Source organism: Achroia grisella, unplaced genomic scaffold (genome assembly GCF_030625045.1).
Source record: "Achroia grisella isolate CSIRO2021 unplaced genomic scaffold, CSIRO_AGI_Agris_v1 utg1573, whole genome shotgun sequence".
Taxonomy (NCBI): domain Eukaryota; kingdom Metazoa; phylum Arthropoda; class Insecta; order Lepidoptera; family Pyralidae; genus Achroia; species Achroia grisella.
This window is the reverse complement of record NW_026712655.1, coordinates 2,499,715-2,514,520: the sequence shown is the minus strand read 5'-3', so window position 1 is coordinate 2,514,520 and position 14,806 is coordinate 2,499,715. Positions and strand designations below refer to the sequence as shown.

General features: G+C 30.3%; 1 protein-coding gene across 5 annotated transcripts; it reads right to left on the bottom strand.

The window, feature by feature from the left end:
• Positions 1-482: 482 nt before the first annotated feature.
• Positions 483-14,557, bottom strand: LOC131841102 (aldo-keto reductase AKR2E4-like). Of its 5 annotated transcripts, none has more exons than XM_059189346.1 (8): positions 14,391-14,557; positions 11,540-11,710; positions 9,087-9,176; positions 7,182-7,364; positions 5,830-5,946; positions 3,216-3,383; positions 1,943-2,140; positions 483-1,220 (listed from the first exon to the last, which is right to left on the bottom strand). In XM_059189346.1, the coding sequence occupies exons 2-8, from the start codon at positions 11,606-11,608 to the stop codon at positions 999-1,001; spliced, it is 1,047 nt and encodes a 348-aa protein (XP_059045329.1). In that variant the 5' UTR covers positions 11,609-11,710; positions 14,391-14,557; the 3' UTR covers positions 483-998. The 5 variants fall into 5 exon arrangements, with proteins under 5 accessions (XP_059045329.1, XP_059045331.1, XP_059045330.1 ...); XM_059189348.1 differs by having other exon boundaries at positions 11,540-11,678; positions 14,467-14,538; XM_059189347.1 differs by having other exon boundaries at positions 14,467-14,496.
• Between the last annotated feature and the right edge of the window lie 249 nt (positions 14,558-14,806).

Below are 14,806 nucleotides of genomic sequence, written 5' to 3'. Positions count from 1 at the left end.
AAATATTTCTCATATTACGTAGGCATAGAACATGTGAAATAATATATTGGTGTATATATTGTATTGAGATATTTAAATGATAAACGGAAACTGTAGAATCATTTAAATGCCTCATCTAGTCTATACTAATTCATAAATGCTAGCTGCTAACAAAAAATAATCATTTCTGTATTACCAATATAGGTATGCCTATTTACAAAAATCCTTACACAACAAGTGACAGTTCCAAAGAAATTGTGTTTCGCTTTGTATATTCGAGTAAGGTTATCAGAGAATACTTGGCTTTTATTTTTGAAGTGGGTTTACTAAGACAACAAAAACAGTTCAAACTCCAATATCGTTGCGAATAATACGATTTCGCAAAAGTTTCTTTGTAGATTGTATCCTGATTGAACACTTATTATAGAAATAAATTCAGAAAGAACCGAGTTAAGCCATTAAAACAACAGAAAATATTTTTGAAAATATTTACTTTTTGTGTTTTGTACCATTTATTACTTCCTATTATTCTACATTGTTGTTTATAGAATAAACAGAGAAATTATGAAGCTTCGTCTGGATTTTATAAAATACATACAATATGTAAATAGAATTAAAATTGTTATTGTGTATGAGGTTCTGACAGTTTTACTTGTATATAATTAATATTGTAAACCCTAGTTTTATTCAAATTACCTACATGATTTTTTTATGTAATGTATAAATAAACACAGATAATAGGTATAGATAAAATAATAATTTACTCATACTTACTTCGTCGTCGTCACAAAATTACTTATTACTATACAGGTAGGTAGTATTATTTTATATACATACATTTTATATATTCTGTAATTATATTTGTGTAATAAGGATTTATGTAATTACAATAATGTATATAATGTATTATGATTTAAATATCTTCATGTAAATTTGATGTTATCTGAAATACAAAGTCTACTGAAATGGAACTAAATACAAATTAAAAGCAGTTAGCGTTTCTCTATTGCTTGTCGTCACTAAGCTTTATACGGTGTTTCACCCGGACTGAGACTCTTCCTTTCAAACGGAAATTGCGGATGATCGTACCAGTTTACGAAATTCCTCAGTCTATAGTTTCTATTGAATGCCGATAATTCCGCAATCTCTTCAGAAGTGAGCTGAAAGTCGAAGATGTCAATGTTTTGTTCGATCCGTTCCTTGTTAGTAGATCGAGGTATCGGCAATACATTTCGATCCACCTAAAATACATTAAGTCGTATTAGTGTATAGAATATAATATAATGCGAAATATAAGTAATATTTATTAAAATAAAATTTGTAATAAAAATAAAAATTGAAAACTTATTTTAACCTACAAGAATAGGGCACGACACTGGTGCTCGTTTGAATAAAAGTTATAAAACTTTATATGAACCTGTGTATGATTTTGTCTGAATATAATAAATAAACACGATAATATCATAAAAATGAATAGAGTAGATAACATAATAAATCTGTCGTAGTGGCTTGATATCAAACACTACAAGTAACATACGTTACCAGTTGGATAAATATTTTATAGAGTCCAATAACGCGTCTCCCTATGTCATTCAACAGTAATTATATTCACATAGTATAAAAAAATACGATCCCGCTGTCTTAGATCTTTTAAAGTACCCAATTGTTTATGCCGTTTTCAGCAATAGACGAAAAGCCGAAAAATTGTAATACTTGTAAAGCAATGCCAGGCTAATTAGATATATGTACTTATCATTATTATTACATAGTATAAAACAAAGTCGCTGGCGCTGTCTGTTCGTCCCTATGTACGAGTATGCTTAAATCTTTAAAACTACGCAACGGATTTTAAACGATTTTTTAATAGATAGAGTGATTCAAGAAGAAGGTTTATATATATAATACATGTACACCCGTGCGAAGCCGGGGCGAATAGCTAGTATATTATATTTGTCATACATACCAGATACCGTAGCAAAATCTGTGGCACTGTCTTGTTATACTTCTCCGCTAAACCTATTAATAGTGGATCGTCGGCGCGGGGTGGTGGCGCATTTGTCTTGCGACCAAGTATACCGCCAAAAGGACTGTACGCCATTACAACCACCCTATGTTCTTTACACCATTTAATCAGTTCTGTTTCAGTTATTGTTGGATTTACCTATTAAATGTAATAAGAGAATATTTAATTATTAGTAAAAATTAAACATAATTTTACGGAGTTAATTGTGACATAATATTACTGGCAGCGCCGCAATACATCAGGCATCTGAGCGCAGCAGATGGTGCCGGCTAGTCGACAAGATAGTATAGAGTCACGATCCTCAGCAGTGAGGGAACGATTAAGAAGAATTGTGACATTCATTTTTCCAATCAATAAATAGCCTGATGCATGGTACTATTTTCTCATGCTATATTTTAAAAGAAATCGTCTATTAAAATATAGCATGAGAAAATAGTACCATGCATCAGGCTATTTATAGTTTTACCATACAGTATTATAACAATAAATATTTATAGTTATTTTATCTAGGATAAAAAATCTAGGTTTTTTTTTATGTATCTCTATAACAATTTTATTTTTAGTACGGCATAATTGCAAGCAATTGTTAGCTAATATCTTTATAAAAACGTAATATTGATTACTCTGTCGAGTTTTTATAGTACCTACACATAGAAGTTCATTCTTTGTTACAATACATAGTTTGAATTTCGAATAGCATCTCTAAAATATCGAATATCAAAGTAGCCAGTACTAGTGTCGGCAATTTTATAGGAAAGGATTTAATATAATATGTACTTGACTATACCCGAATATACATAAAAATGTAATACACAGTGAAATTGAAAACCTCCTCATTTTTATAGACTATTATTCTCCCACTAGGTGCCTATTGTGTTCACCGATAACAATCTATAAATAATATTATGAAACCAAACAAAAGTCTCTTATACATATAAACAAGTACATATACTCGACCAAATAATTGAAGGTATTGTTCATAAGTATACATTGGAACTATTTTTGATATTGTCAATAAAACATGTTTTATTTTATAACAAACTCTGCATGTATGTATAAATAGATGCTATTTTTATATTACTTTAATAATATATAAATAATTATTAAACTTGGCTATCCATAGCATGTAACGGTATCTAGTCACAGACTGAACTTGTATTATGCGTGAAAACTGACCATTCTCATAAATCAAGCATATTTTAATATACTTTACCTCAGTTTGTAAAACAGCTGGTTTTATTATAGAATTACTCCACAGTCTTTGTATTTGAGTTAAATTAAAATTTGACACTCCTATTGACTTAGTTAGGTTCAGAAATACTGCATCCTCCATTCCTTTCCAAGTTTCTAAGTAGTCCGTTGAACTTATTGAACCATTTTTCTGCAAAAATACTTTATTTTAATTAATAGCACACGAAAATTAGTAACTCGTTACATACATTAATAATAGATTTAAAGACAAACTTTTTGTTTCTAAATATCGTTTGGAAAAAGTGGGAATGGGTATAAAATTTTACAATAACATACCAAAGGATACACTGGAGTTACCTTTAAATATTAAACATCTATTAAATCATAACTAAACGATTACTTAAATGACAAACGTGCATGACAATGGTTGTTCATGCAACTATATAAGCATACCTAAAATGTAAAGAAGCTGACTTTAAAAAAAAAAAAAGAAATTCAGTTAAGATTCTTGCCAGTACCTCGCAATTAAATCTGTATACTATACTAACTAGATTGTAGAGAAAAAAAATTAATACATACAATAATATAATTTGACGTTCATAAGCGGCTAAAATATCCTACATGAATAATGAGTTTTATTGATGTAATCTAAAATGTATATTTTATAGAATCTGATAAAATAATTATTCTTCTGTAGTATTATGAAAACAGAATAATGCTCTTTCATTGTGCCAATAGCAATAAAGATCCAGCAATATCTTGACTTTCCAAACTAGATTCTATCTGTTGAAAAGATTTTGCAGAAGTCGCAATAGTGTGCAACTATTACAAAGAGGAACACAGCAGAAATCTTTGTAGCTAAAAGAGGTCTGTACATTTTTACTGACTGTGCGTGAATACTGCAAAATGTTTTTAAATTATTTATAATTCCTTCCCATCCACTCCCTTTATACATCGAATTTATTAGAAAAAACATACTATTCGTCAGCCAAATAGCTTCGTTATACGGTTAAATTCTGTTATCCTATTTATGAATTATTCGTGACTAAATGCTAATTACTTTGTAAATACTACGTTTTAAGTTCGGTAGAGCTATTTTTTGATGCAATATGTTATAGATAATAATGATAATATATAATAGGAAACTATTGACAAGACAGAATATATTAAGTATATACTAGAATATACTATAAAAGAACTATAAGTTTAATAATAAATACATATCCGATTAGCCAGCTACAACATTGGAATAGCAAATAATACACACTATTGGAATAGCAAATAATCTGACGGCCTACTCAGGTAGGCCGTCAGATTATAATTTGTAAGTCGTAACCATATCCTGTATACGAGAAGGCTTATGCATGCTTTTGACACCAGTCATGCGTTAACCAAAAAGACCCTACTACAACCGAAACATAGTTTACAAAGCAAGGTACCTAAGCGTCTGAAATAGGTGAGACTAAGGTGAAGAGGTAATAAAGATGATGAGACCCAGACGACTACTTACAGTCTAATATAGATCTAAAAGAGCTAATGTGGTGATATTTTGTTACAAGAGACCTGTATCAAATAGACACCACATTCAATACAGGCTGAATTCGGCAGTACTACAAATAGTATTACATATCAAATATATGTAACAGTCATTGGAGACGTGTAGTCGTACTTAGGTTTAGTCACATTAGTACATTGAAGAATATTATAAATAACCAAATACTGTAGTTTTTATAAAAATAAAAAATAAAATAAATATCTGGCTATTTTATGTAGTTACTAATAATAGTCGTCCACTGTTTCGGCCGTACGATGCCATACATTATCTCCAGTTCTTGTGGGAATTTACTTGATAAATATAGTCTACATTATTCCCTTGTAATGCAAGGGAATAATGAAATGAAACCCACATTTGTACGACTAGAAATGAGAACAAATTTTGACAAAGTACATATATGCATGAATCATAAACATTACAAATTTCAGTTTGTAAAAATTTTGTTTTTTTTGGTAAAAATACGGTAAACTCCGTAATCAAGTCAATAGATACTTATAGATATATACCTACTCGTATAGTATAAGTAATAAAAAAAATTATTCATTGATTGATTGATATGTTATAAGTTAGTGAATATGTGTAGATAACTGAGAGCGGGGATTGTTAGTAAGGGGCAACATTGCTAACAATGTACCACCAGATGGGTCCACACACTACTTCACTATCATCCATTAAATGAAATACAATAGCTACTCTCCTGATGTTTTCCTCATATTAATATAGTCTTATTTGAATGGAAAGGTAAACAAGCTAATGTTGCAAGCGTTAGAAAAAAACGATCAGTCTATGAAATTGTAAAAATATGTAATAGTCAAATTATTATTGATTTCTACATTTTAATCACAAAATTGTATTTTACAATTTGCTTAATTATTATCTCCGCAGCAACTAAGTTGCCAACATTGCAGCCAACATTTTAATTAAACTCAAGACGAAAGTAATAACTTAGACAGTCATTTAGTTGCATGCATCTACTCGTAGTTTAGAGGAACTTGAATCACTGCAGCTATGAAATGTTGGATTCAAGAGGTGAGCGGTTCACAAAGCTTTGTGAGCCCAATTACTTATACAAACATCGTACCTTGTACGCCATCGGATAATGCACTAAGTATAAATCCACGTAGTCCATTTGCAAGTCCTCAAGAGATTTCCTGAGTGCCGGTATTACTTCGGCTCTTTCGTGCGCATCGTTCCAAAGCTTAAATTACAAGATACATGAGTTACGTCAGGTGTGTATACTAAATTATAATAATTTGATATGGAATGTACTTATGTTACAAGAAGTCATTAAATTTACGCGTACAGTAAGTAATAATAATAACCCCGGAAAATTGACAATTGACGCTATCTAGTCTCAAAGATAATCAGAGCTTGTGTTGTAAATACTGGACAACTGTTAGATTTTCTTTGTAAATACCTACGTAATATACATAGAAAACACCCAGGTGGATACAAATAGTCATACTTATGAAGAGAAATGTTTACATCGTGCGAGGAAACCAACCCACTATCATTGCAAATAAAGCGGTATGCTAAACAACTAGTCCACCGCAATATTTGATAAGTACATAAACTTTCGGAAATCCATTATAAGATTTAATTACTATTACTTGCTTACAACTATTTAATAGTCAGTAACTTTCGTATTCTAGCAAAGCTATAATTATTGAGCTGTTGACTAATTAATAAAGTCACGAATGTTTTCCTGCTGGAGCAGTTAGAGGCACATAACAATCGGCCAATTACACTCGTTAGTAACCTGTTAAATAAAGCGCCTATGCACGATATCCATATATATACGCATCGGATCGGATACAACTCACAATCCCCGTTAGACATGAGACAATATGTCTAATGGGGATTATGATGTTATTGTGTAACCCCATTCCCACTCCAAAACCAAACGAACTATTACTCATGTACCAATTTGTGGATATCGACATATGGTATTACGATTACCAATATGGAATAAAAATAATGTATGATGTACAATTGTTTATTTTATTCCTATACCTTTTATATGTACTATGTTTATAAATATATATATTTATTGTTATTTAATACAAAAATGCCTCTGAGTCTAATACATAATATAAAAATCTGTCACAGTGTTTCTTATCGAACTCCTCCAATACGGTTTGACGGATTATTATGTTGATTTTTTTTATTTTTATTGTATTTTATTTATTTATTTAGGATCAAAAACATTTTTGGTGTATATTTTGTATGTCTAATAATATGCTATTGTTTATATTTAAGCAATAAGAGTGACCATATCCAGAAATAATTTATATGCTATGTCAACGTATTCCGGGTCAGCTAGTATACCTATTAATTAAACTTGTTAATTATATATTAAAATGAGTTTCAAAGCCACATATTAACAATCAATGTTACTTCAAATATAAACTATTAAAATACACGTTGACTCACTTTAGTAGTAACATAGACATCCTTTCTATGTGCGGCATTGTTCTTCACAAAGTTGCGTACGCCTAGACCCACGTCGTCTTCTACGAGGTATAGAGGCGCTGTGTCGATGTGTTTGTACCCGGCTTCCAGGGCCCATTGTACCGCTCGAGCTAGCGAATGGTTAGTAGACAACACCCTTGTACCCTGTCGCGGACATGTTAACATCTTTGCATCTATAAAATCCAAAATAGACGTAGCTGTTTGCCTAGCAACTAGATAAAATCGCGATCTACAAATCTACTCTGTAGCCTTCAATCTATTCTTCTATAAATGTAATGAAAATGTAATTGCTGTTTGTACATTAAAAATATACGAGTAAAACTTATTATAAATGGAATAGCCCAAGACAATGATTATTTGAATTTTGTTTATTTAATTGTCGTGTCGTGACGTGTGTGTATTGTGTACACTAAAATTAAAAATTCAGAAACGCTTTACCCTGTTGGTGCGGTTTTTATTACGGATTGTGGTAAACTTCACTTAAACCAAGTACATAAGTTTATTTCAAGTACAAAGTTGCATGCTCAACTAGTGAAATAATAAATGCAAAGATTACTCGGTAATTACTCCTAGGTACGTCATATTATATTCGTGTTGCATCTTTCCATTTTCTGAAACTCACAAATGTCGTTTCCTTATTTGAGGAGATGTATTGTAAATCAATCTTCTTTCAAATTTGCAGTGGATTATTTTTAGTACATTTTTGTGAGGTCTACCCTCCAATAGGTTTCTGTAAATATTTGTGAAAAAAGTTTCAGTGTTTAGTTTAAATCTAAACAATGAAACATATTTTCACAAAATACATATAAAGACTTTTTAATAAAAAGTTACGAAAATACTACTATATGTAAATAATAAATATAAATTATAGACAATTCATAGAGAAATCTATATAGATGGTGCTATTATACAATATAAAATTACATGTCCTCGTAAATACAGTAAATATTCTCAACGCGATCTCGAGAATATGATTGCGACGCAAAATATAATTTTCTACCAATCTTTTATGTCGCACCAATTTCGCTCGAAAACTGTGAACAATTTCCATCAAATATTAACTGACAAGCAACATAATAATGAAGTGCAAATTCGATATAAACTAATATTCAACGTGATTTCAATATACCCATACTTATTTAGCATTTTGTATATTAAACCCACTGAAGGAAGAATTAATTTTATTACCATAATTCCCACGCTTGGCAGGCAGTTTGAGAATTATTTATCTATAAATAGAGGCAACATAGGTTATAACAACAGAAAATAGATAAAAACAGTCTACCCGTTTTATTATGACGTTATTTACAATATATTTAAATAAAATATTGATCAACCTTATAAACCATCATAGGAACTATAAGGCCGAAAAATAATCTCGCTGGATTATTCCTAAGATACATATTTTTATTTACTTATTAATTTATACATATTTTTCTTAGTGTAATATCTAATCTAACTTACGCATTCTCTATCGAAAATATTTGGACTCTACCGTAAAATCTCGAACATTTTTATACCACAATATATTTTCGAGTTAAAATAGAAGACAAATAATTTTACGGTTCTCTTTATTAAAATATTTTGTTAGATTTAACTGTGTGTAATGCCTTTAGTTGCATTTGGTTTGTAATATAATATGTCCCGTATTGATGAAACATTATCTCAGGCCATCTGGATTATTACTCTATTGCGATAATTATGTCACAAATATGTAATAACGCACAATCGCTTATTATATAAAATATGTTCTTAAATACATTAATATAATAAACATAATAATTATGGAATTTACAATTGGGGAATTAATTTATTAATTATGAAGTATCATTATCGAATTAATAGATAATAATAAGAAATACTCACGTCAGGTAAATGTCCCAAACTTGTACCGAGAGCCACAACTGGTATTTCATGACCATCATTCAGTTTATATGTCACCGTCGTCGCATCAACCTATACAAAAATGCAATAGACAATATCTAAATGCATCGCAAATATTGGCGACAGTGATTTCAATTTAAACATATTATTATGTGACTATTCTATTAACAAACGAATTCATAGGATCGTAAAGGCGGCAATGTTATGTAGGCATATCAGCTTATCAAGCATGATACTGTTATGTATATTACACGGATATCCCAATATATAAAAAGATAGACATTATTATAAAAAAATATTCACGTAATATAATCATTCTTAAAAAACCGACATCATTACATGATGCTTAATTTCCTTGTCCTTTATAAGCTTTTGTTTATAAAAGTTTAGTCTAATCTTAATATATTATTTACGGTATCACTAAAAATATATTTATAATAGAATTTTATCTTGAAATCCAGTTACTCTTTTGTGAGTATATCTTAAGATACTCGAGGCGTAATTAAAGCTTAAATAAATTGATAATGACTACGAAAATAGAAGAACAAAAGAAAAAAGTATAAAGGGCTCCATATAAAAATAATTAAAACCCAACAAAATGCTTTATTGGCATAATTATTACGGGTTTTATTTCTGTTACGGCATGAATTTTCTGCTTATTTATAGCCAATGAAACCGAGTATTGATTGGTCGGATATCCGCCTACGGCTCCATATCCGTATTCTGTCTAATAAAACTGCTTTTATTTGGTGCTTGGTTGGTTACGGCTTTGTTTTGTGTTTAAAAAATATTTCATAATTATTTCTTTAATGATTTTCTATAAGTTCATTGTAGATTTTTAACATCTATTACAACTTAACTTCAATCTCAACCTGTCTGTATTCTGTGTAATAAAACTGTTTTTACTCCGCGCTTGCTTGTCATTTATAAAGGCTTTACTTGCTTTATTTATATAATATTAGGTATATATTAAATACATAGTTACTTGACAACTTCTTGTTTCAGTAGGTAACGTCTGAATGAAGTGGTAAGAATATAGAAACTTAAAAAGAAATATCTACATGACTGCATGTAATAAAATTTCACATGTGCCTAATGTACCTACCGAATAGTCGTTTTGTATAGAAAATATAATTTACTTTAATTATCAATACATCCTTAGATTATTCTTTCGTGATACATAAAAATAATCAAGTAAAAGGACTGTAACCTTTTATATACCCACAACTCTTGCTTCACTCTGAAACTCTTAGATCTTCATTTGAATAAATACTGATATTAGAATTTATATCTGTCTATATGTTAGCTTTTATCATCTGCAACATTACCTAATTTCACATTTTTATTGTGCCAAAGTTTTGGGATTTATATCCTTACTATAAAAATAGTACCTCAAAGCTATGAGAGATTGTAGACTGCCTTCGCAGTAACAAGAAGGCCTTATTACATACTGTTTCATATTTAAAAGACGTGACGGTACTGACCTTCCTTTAGATAAGCGGAAGCGAAGTAGTTTCTTTTGGTTCAACAATCTGATGTTATTAATATTACTAGCTAAATATTATACAATGAGAGGGTCGTGACCTAGTAGTTTATACTCAATACTATAGTCGACAAAATATGTCAATTTATATTTCTGACTGACTTCTTAGGTAATGGAAACACTGATATATAAACAAAACAAATCTTAAACACGGCGGTAAGCTCGCCTCCTACTAGAGTGGGTTCAATATACCCAACGAAATGTGGACATGTCATGTGCTGGGTTTACCACAGCATCGACAGTGGACTAAGTCTCTGTCTAATGTAACTGGGACAAGATTCATGATGATTAGTAAATTGTTTCTCATTAATTCTTTACTAATGACAACTATACAATACAATGAGTGAAAAATATATTTAATTAAGGTAAAGTTTTATGCTATGCGTATAGAAAAACCTTATTGTTTTGTAATTACAATACATGCCACAAAAGAAGAGCCCCAGGCATTAACCTCTTTTCTATAATATTAAAAAAGAGAAATCCCTGCAACCAAGCAATCCTAATTATTAATAAAGCTGTACCTACAAAAATATTTTATCAAAAATTTAATAGAAATAGGTTGGTAAGTATAAAATTACTTTTAACATAACTTTCTTATTACATCGTTAATAAAACCGCTGTTACCAAGCAAAGACTTTCTGTACAAGTTCCATTTTCTTACCAAAATTATTCAAACGAAATGTAATTGAAATATTTCTATATTAATTTAAAATATTATTAGATACTTGCTTTCTAAATGTGTAAGATCAAGTGAAATTAAATTTAAATCGATGGTACATTTTTTTATTGTATCTACAAAAGTAATAATATAAAAATGTGCAATAAAAAATCTATTGCTATTACAACATATTATTAAGTATGTAATAGAATTATGTCATTAATAAATTCTTACCTGAAGGCGATGGAGTAAAATAAGTATTATGAGAAGCTTCGGTGAAAGTTGACTACGTCCGCTAAGCATGATGCCACATTGCTAAATGCCGTTACTTTACATATGAATAATAATAAAATCTCTGTTTATATCCCATGTTCTTTGCAATACAATACTATTGGTTATTTGACTCTACATAAAATAGGAAGTAACCAATAAAACTAAAATTTGCGGCAATAAACAGATAAGAATATACGAGAATTATTCGTATATTACAATTTGTTTAGTACGAATTTATTTACACATGAATAGTACATATATTGAAATATATGTATTAATATGTAAAATAAAAAAAACCTATATTAATATTTCTACCAAAATATAAGGAAAACAAATCTTAAAAATTAACCACATACTTTGGTACTTAATCTTGTTTTTAAAATTTTAATATAAACAATAATAAATTTATATTTATTGTGTTCTACTAGTACTAGTAGTAATATAAAGAAAGAAAGAAATAAACTAAATCTCACTAAGATGATTTAAGACGTATTATAAATTTTATGTATATATTATTATTGATTAGTCATATAGGTAGTAACACTATACCTAAGTACTGTATTAGTTTTTCAAAGTCTGTATATTTTAGAATATGCCCAAAATTCAAATTTACTTTAATAACAATCGGTTGTAAAATGAATATTAGCAAATACACACACTACCAATGCGTCTATGTCACAGGATAAAAATTGAATTAGGTAAGTGCTTTTTCGTGTTGTGCTTCCAGCATACATCAATTAATGTTACATACTTAATTATAAATCGTACACTGTAAATTGCAACACACGTGATTTACTGTAAATAATTTTGGTAAAGTAAATCCTATAAATAAAACGTAATGATACCCGCGTACAGATATGTAACGGTCCCTTTAAAATGTCTCCTTTTGTGTCGCAAGATAAACTGCTGCATCTCTGGGGATTTGTTCAGTACGTGAACTTAAAGACACGTTTAATAAAAAACCGGGTCATACGAATGTCGTTCATAATGCAAAGGGTGCCTCGTAAAAACCCTATTTCCCAATCTTCAGATTCTACATCAACACCTATGTAATATAGATATACTTCTTCGAGTGTTCTTTTAATCAAATCGTATGAAGTTATCTCTTGCTACGAATTATAACAAATCTTATAATTTGATACAGTGATAAACACCTATATTGTTGTTTGTTGACAGATACCGACGATGTTTAACGTTTTTCATGCTACATTGTATGTTGAATTATTACTGTACTATTTCATGTTTATACAAGTCTATTTAGATAGTACGCAATAGAACATATTTTATTAAATATATAAATTAGCACTCGCTAAAGATATACACACAGTCTTTATGTAATCAACTTCACCGCCTTAATCTCTACATATATATCTACGAGTAAATATTCCCTTCATTATGGATACATCTGAAATATAATTATTAAAATATACCAAAATTTAATATGTAGAATCTACTTTACTTTACTTTCTTCAATTTGATTAGACGTAGTATAAAAGACATATATGTGTTTTATAACCTCAAACCGCTCTGTCTTACTCCAATTTCATGAATATCGGACAAGATATAGGTGTATGCGGTTTGTGAATAGAACCCAGTTTACCATTCATGGTTCCTCGGTAGAATATGCTATAAATACTGCTATTTCAGACCAGCACAGTACCCGTACGTAGCAGGCATATAATAAATTATTACACGTGGTTCGTAGACCCTTCGCGTGGTTAAGCTCCGAGGTATTGGACGTTAATGTATCGACTGCGGAGGGGAGGGGCATTATTCTGTTTTACACAACTAAACTACCACATCTTGACCCCTCTTGCCCTGCGCACCGCTCGTGTGAACTAAAGTGATATACAGAAATGTATTGTTCCCCTGGGATCTTACTAAATTGGACATACTTTGTAGTAAATCTCCCGATACAAGTACATCTTTGCCTTTTGTTAATTCTCGGCCTAAAGTAACTGTGTTTTAGTTAGTTAGCCTCCAGTACAATAGGGGTGCTTGTATAGATAGGAATTAAATAAATATACCTAAGTTAAAGGTTGGTTGGTTGTACAATTTTTTCGAAATATAATTATAACTGGAGTAGCTAAAGTAGAGTATGTATGCAAACAGGCGTTCGTATCGTTTCTGTCGTTCTGTCCCTTAGGGGCTATTTCTCACAACACCATGGCAACGTCCGCCTTGCGTGCTTTGAGAACCGTGGCCAGATATAAAATAGATAAAATGTTTTCGTTCAATGAATTATTAAAGCGTATTATTGTATGCAATTTTAAGAAAATTATATTTCACCAAAACTCAGATATAGATTTTTAAATGTATCACGAAAATAAACATATATCAAATATGCTGCCTATACAAAATGACGACAGCGGCAACAATTTACCTTCTACCTTGGCTATATCGACTCATCACTTGTCACTTCGATCGTCGTTGTCGATTCGTCGATTTCGATAAAACCAGATCAAATATTATTATTAGAAAAAAAAATAACCATTAAAATAATCACGGCACCATCTAGTTCAAAGTTAAGCAAGTTGTGTTAGGGATACAAAACAACTGATATCAATTTTTTTTGTTAATATGTACATAATATGCGTAGAAATTACCCAAACCAATACAAATTCAAGAATACAATTGCTCGCACCGTGCGAGGAATATAACCCGACCATTGCAAGTGAACTGGTGTACTAAACCGCTAGACTACCGAGGCCGAGGCTAAGAATAATTGAAATCAACACGATAAGAGCAAACCTATTGGTTTCTGTTGTATAAATTTGATTTGATAAACGTCATTCAATAATACGTAAATTACCAATTTAACGAAACAAAAACTTATTTAATGATTTATTCTGAATTTTTAGAAATAATGTTTAAAGTTATAGAATTACAATAAGGTCGAGTGAAATAAAACACTATATGATTTAGATTATAGTCGATTGACATAAACGTCACAGCATGATACAAAACAAAGCCCTCAGGCCGTCTATTCCACTCGCACTTGTTTTCTGATAAGACAACGCCTGAGGCAATTACTTATATAGTACGAGAAAGGTTAAACCGACCAAGTGCAAGTTGTTTTTATTTACTCAATTTTTTTGTCCAATCAGGGTATCGCTATGGTTGTGTCAATAGTATAGTAATATTTAATATATAGTAGGATCTACATTAGCGTAACTGTTGATATATGCGTTGATGATATTAAAAAAATGTTTTCGGAAATTTTCTTTA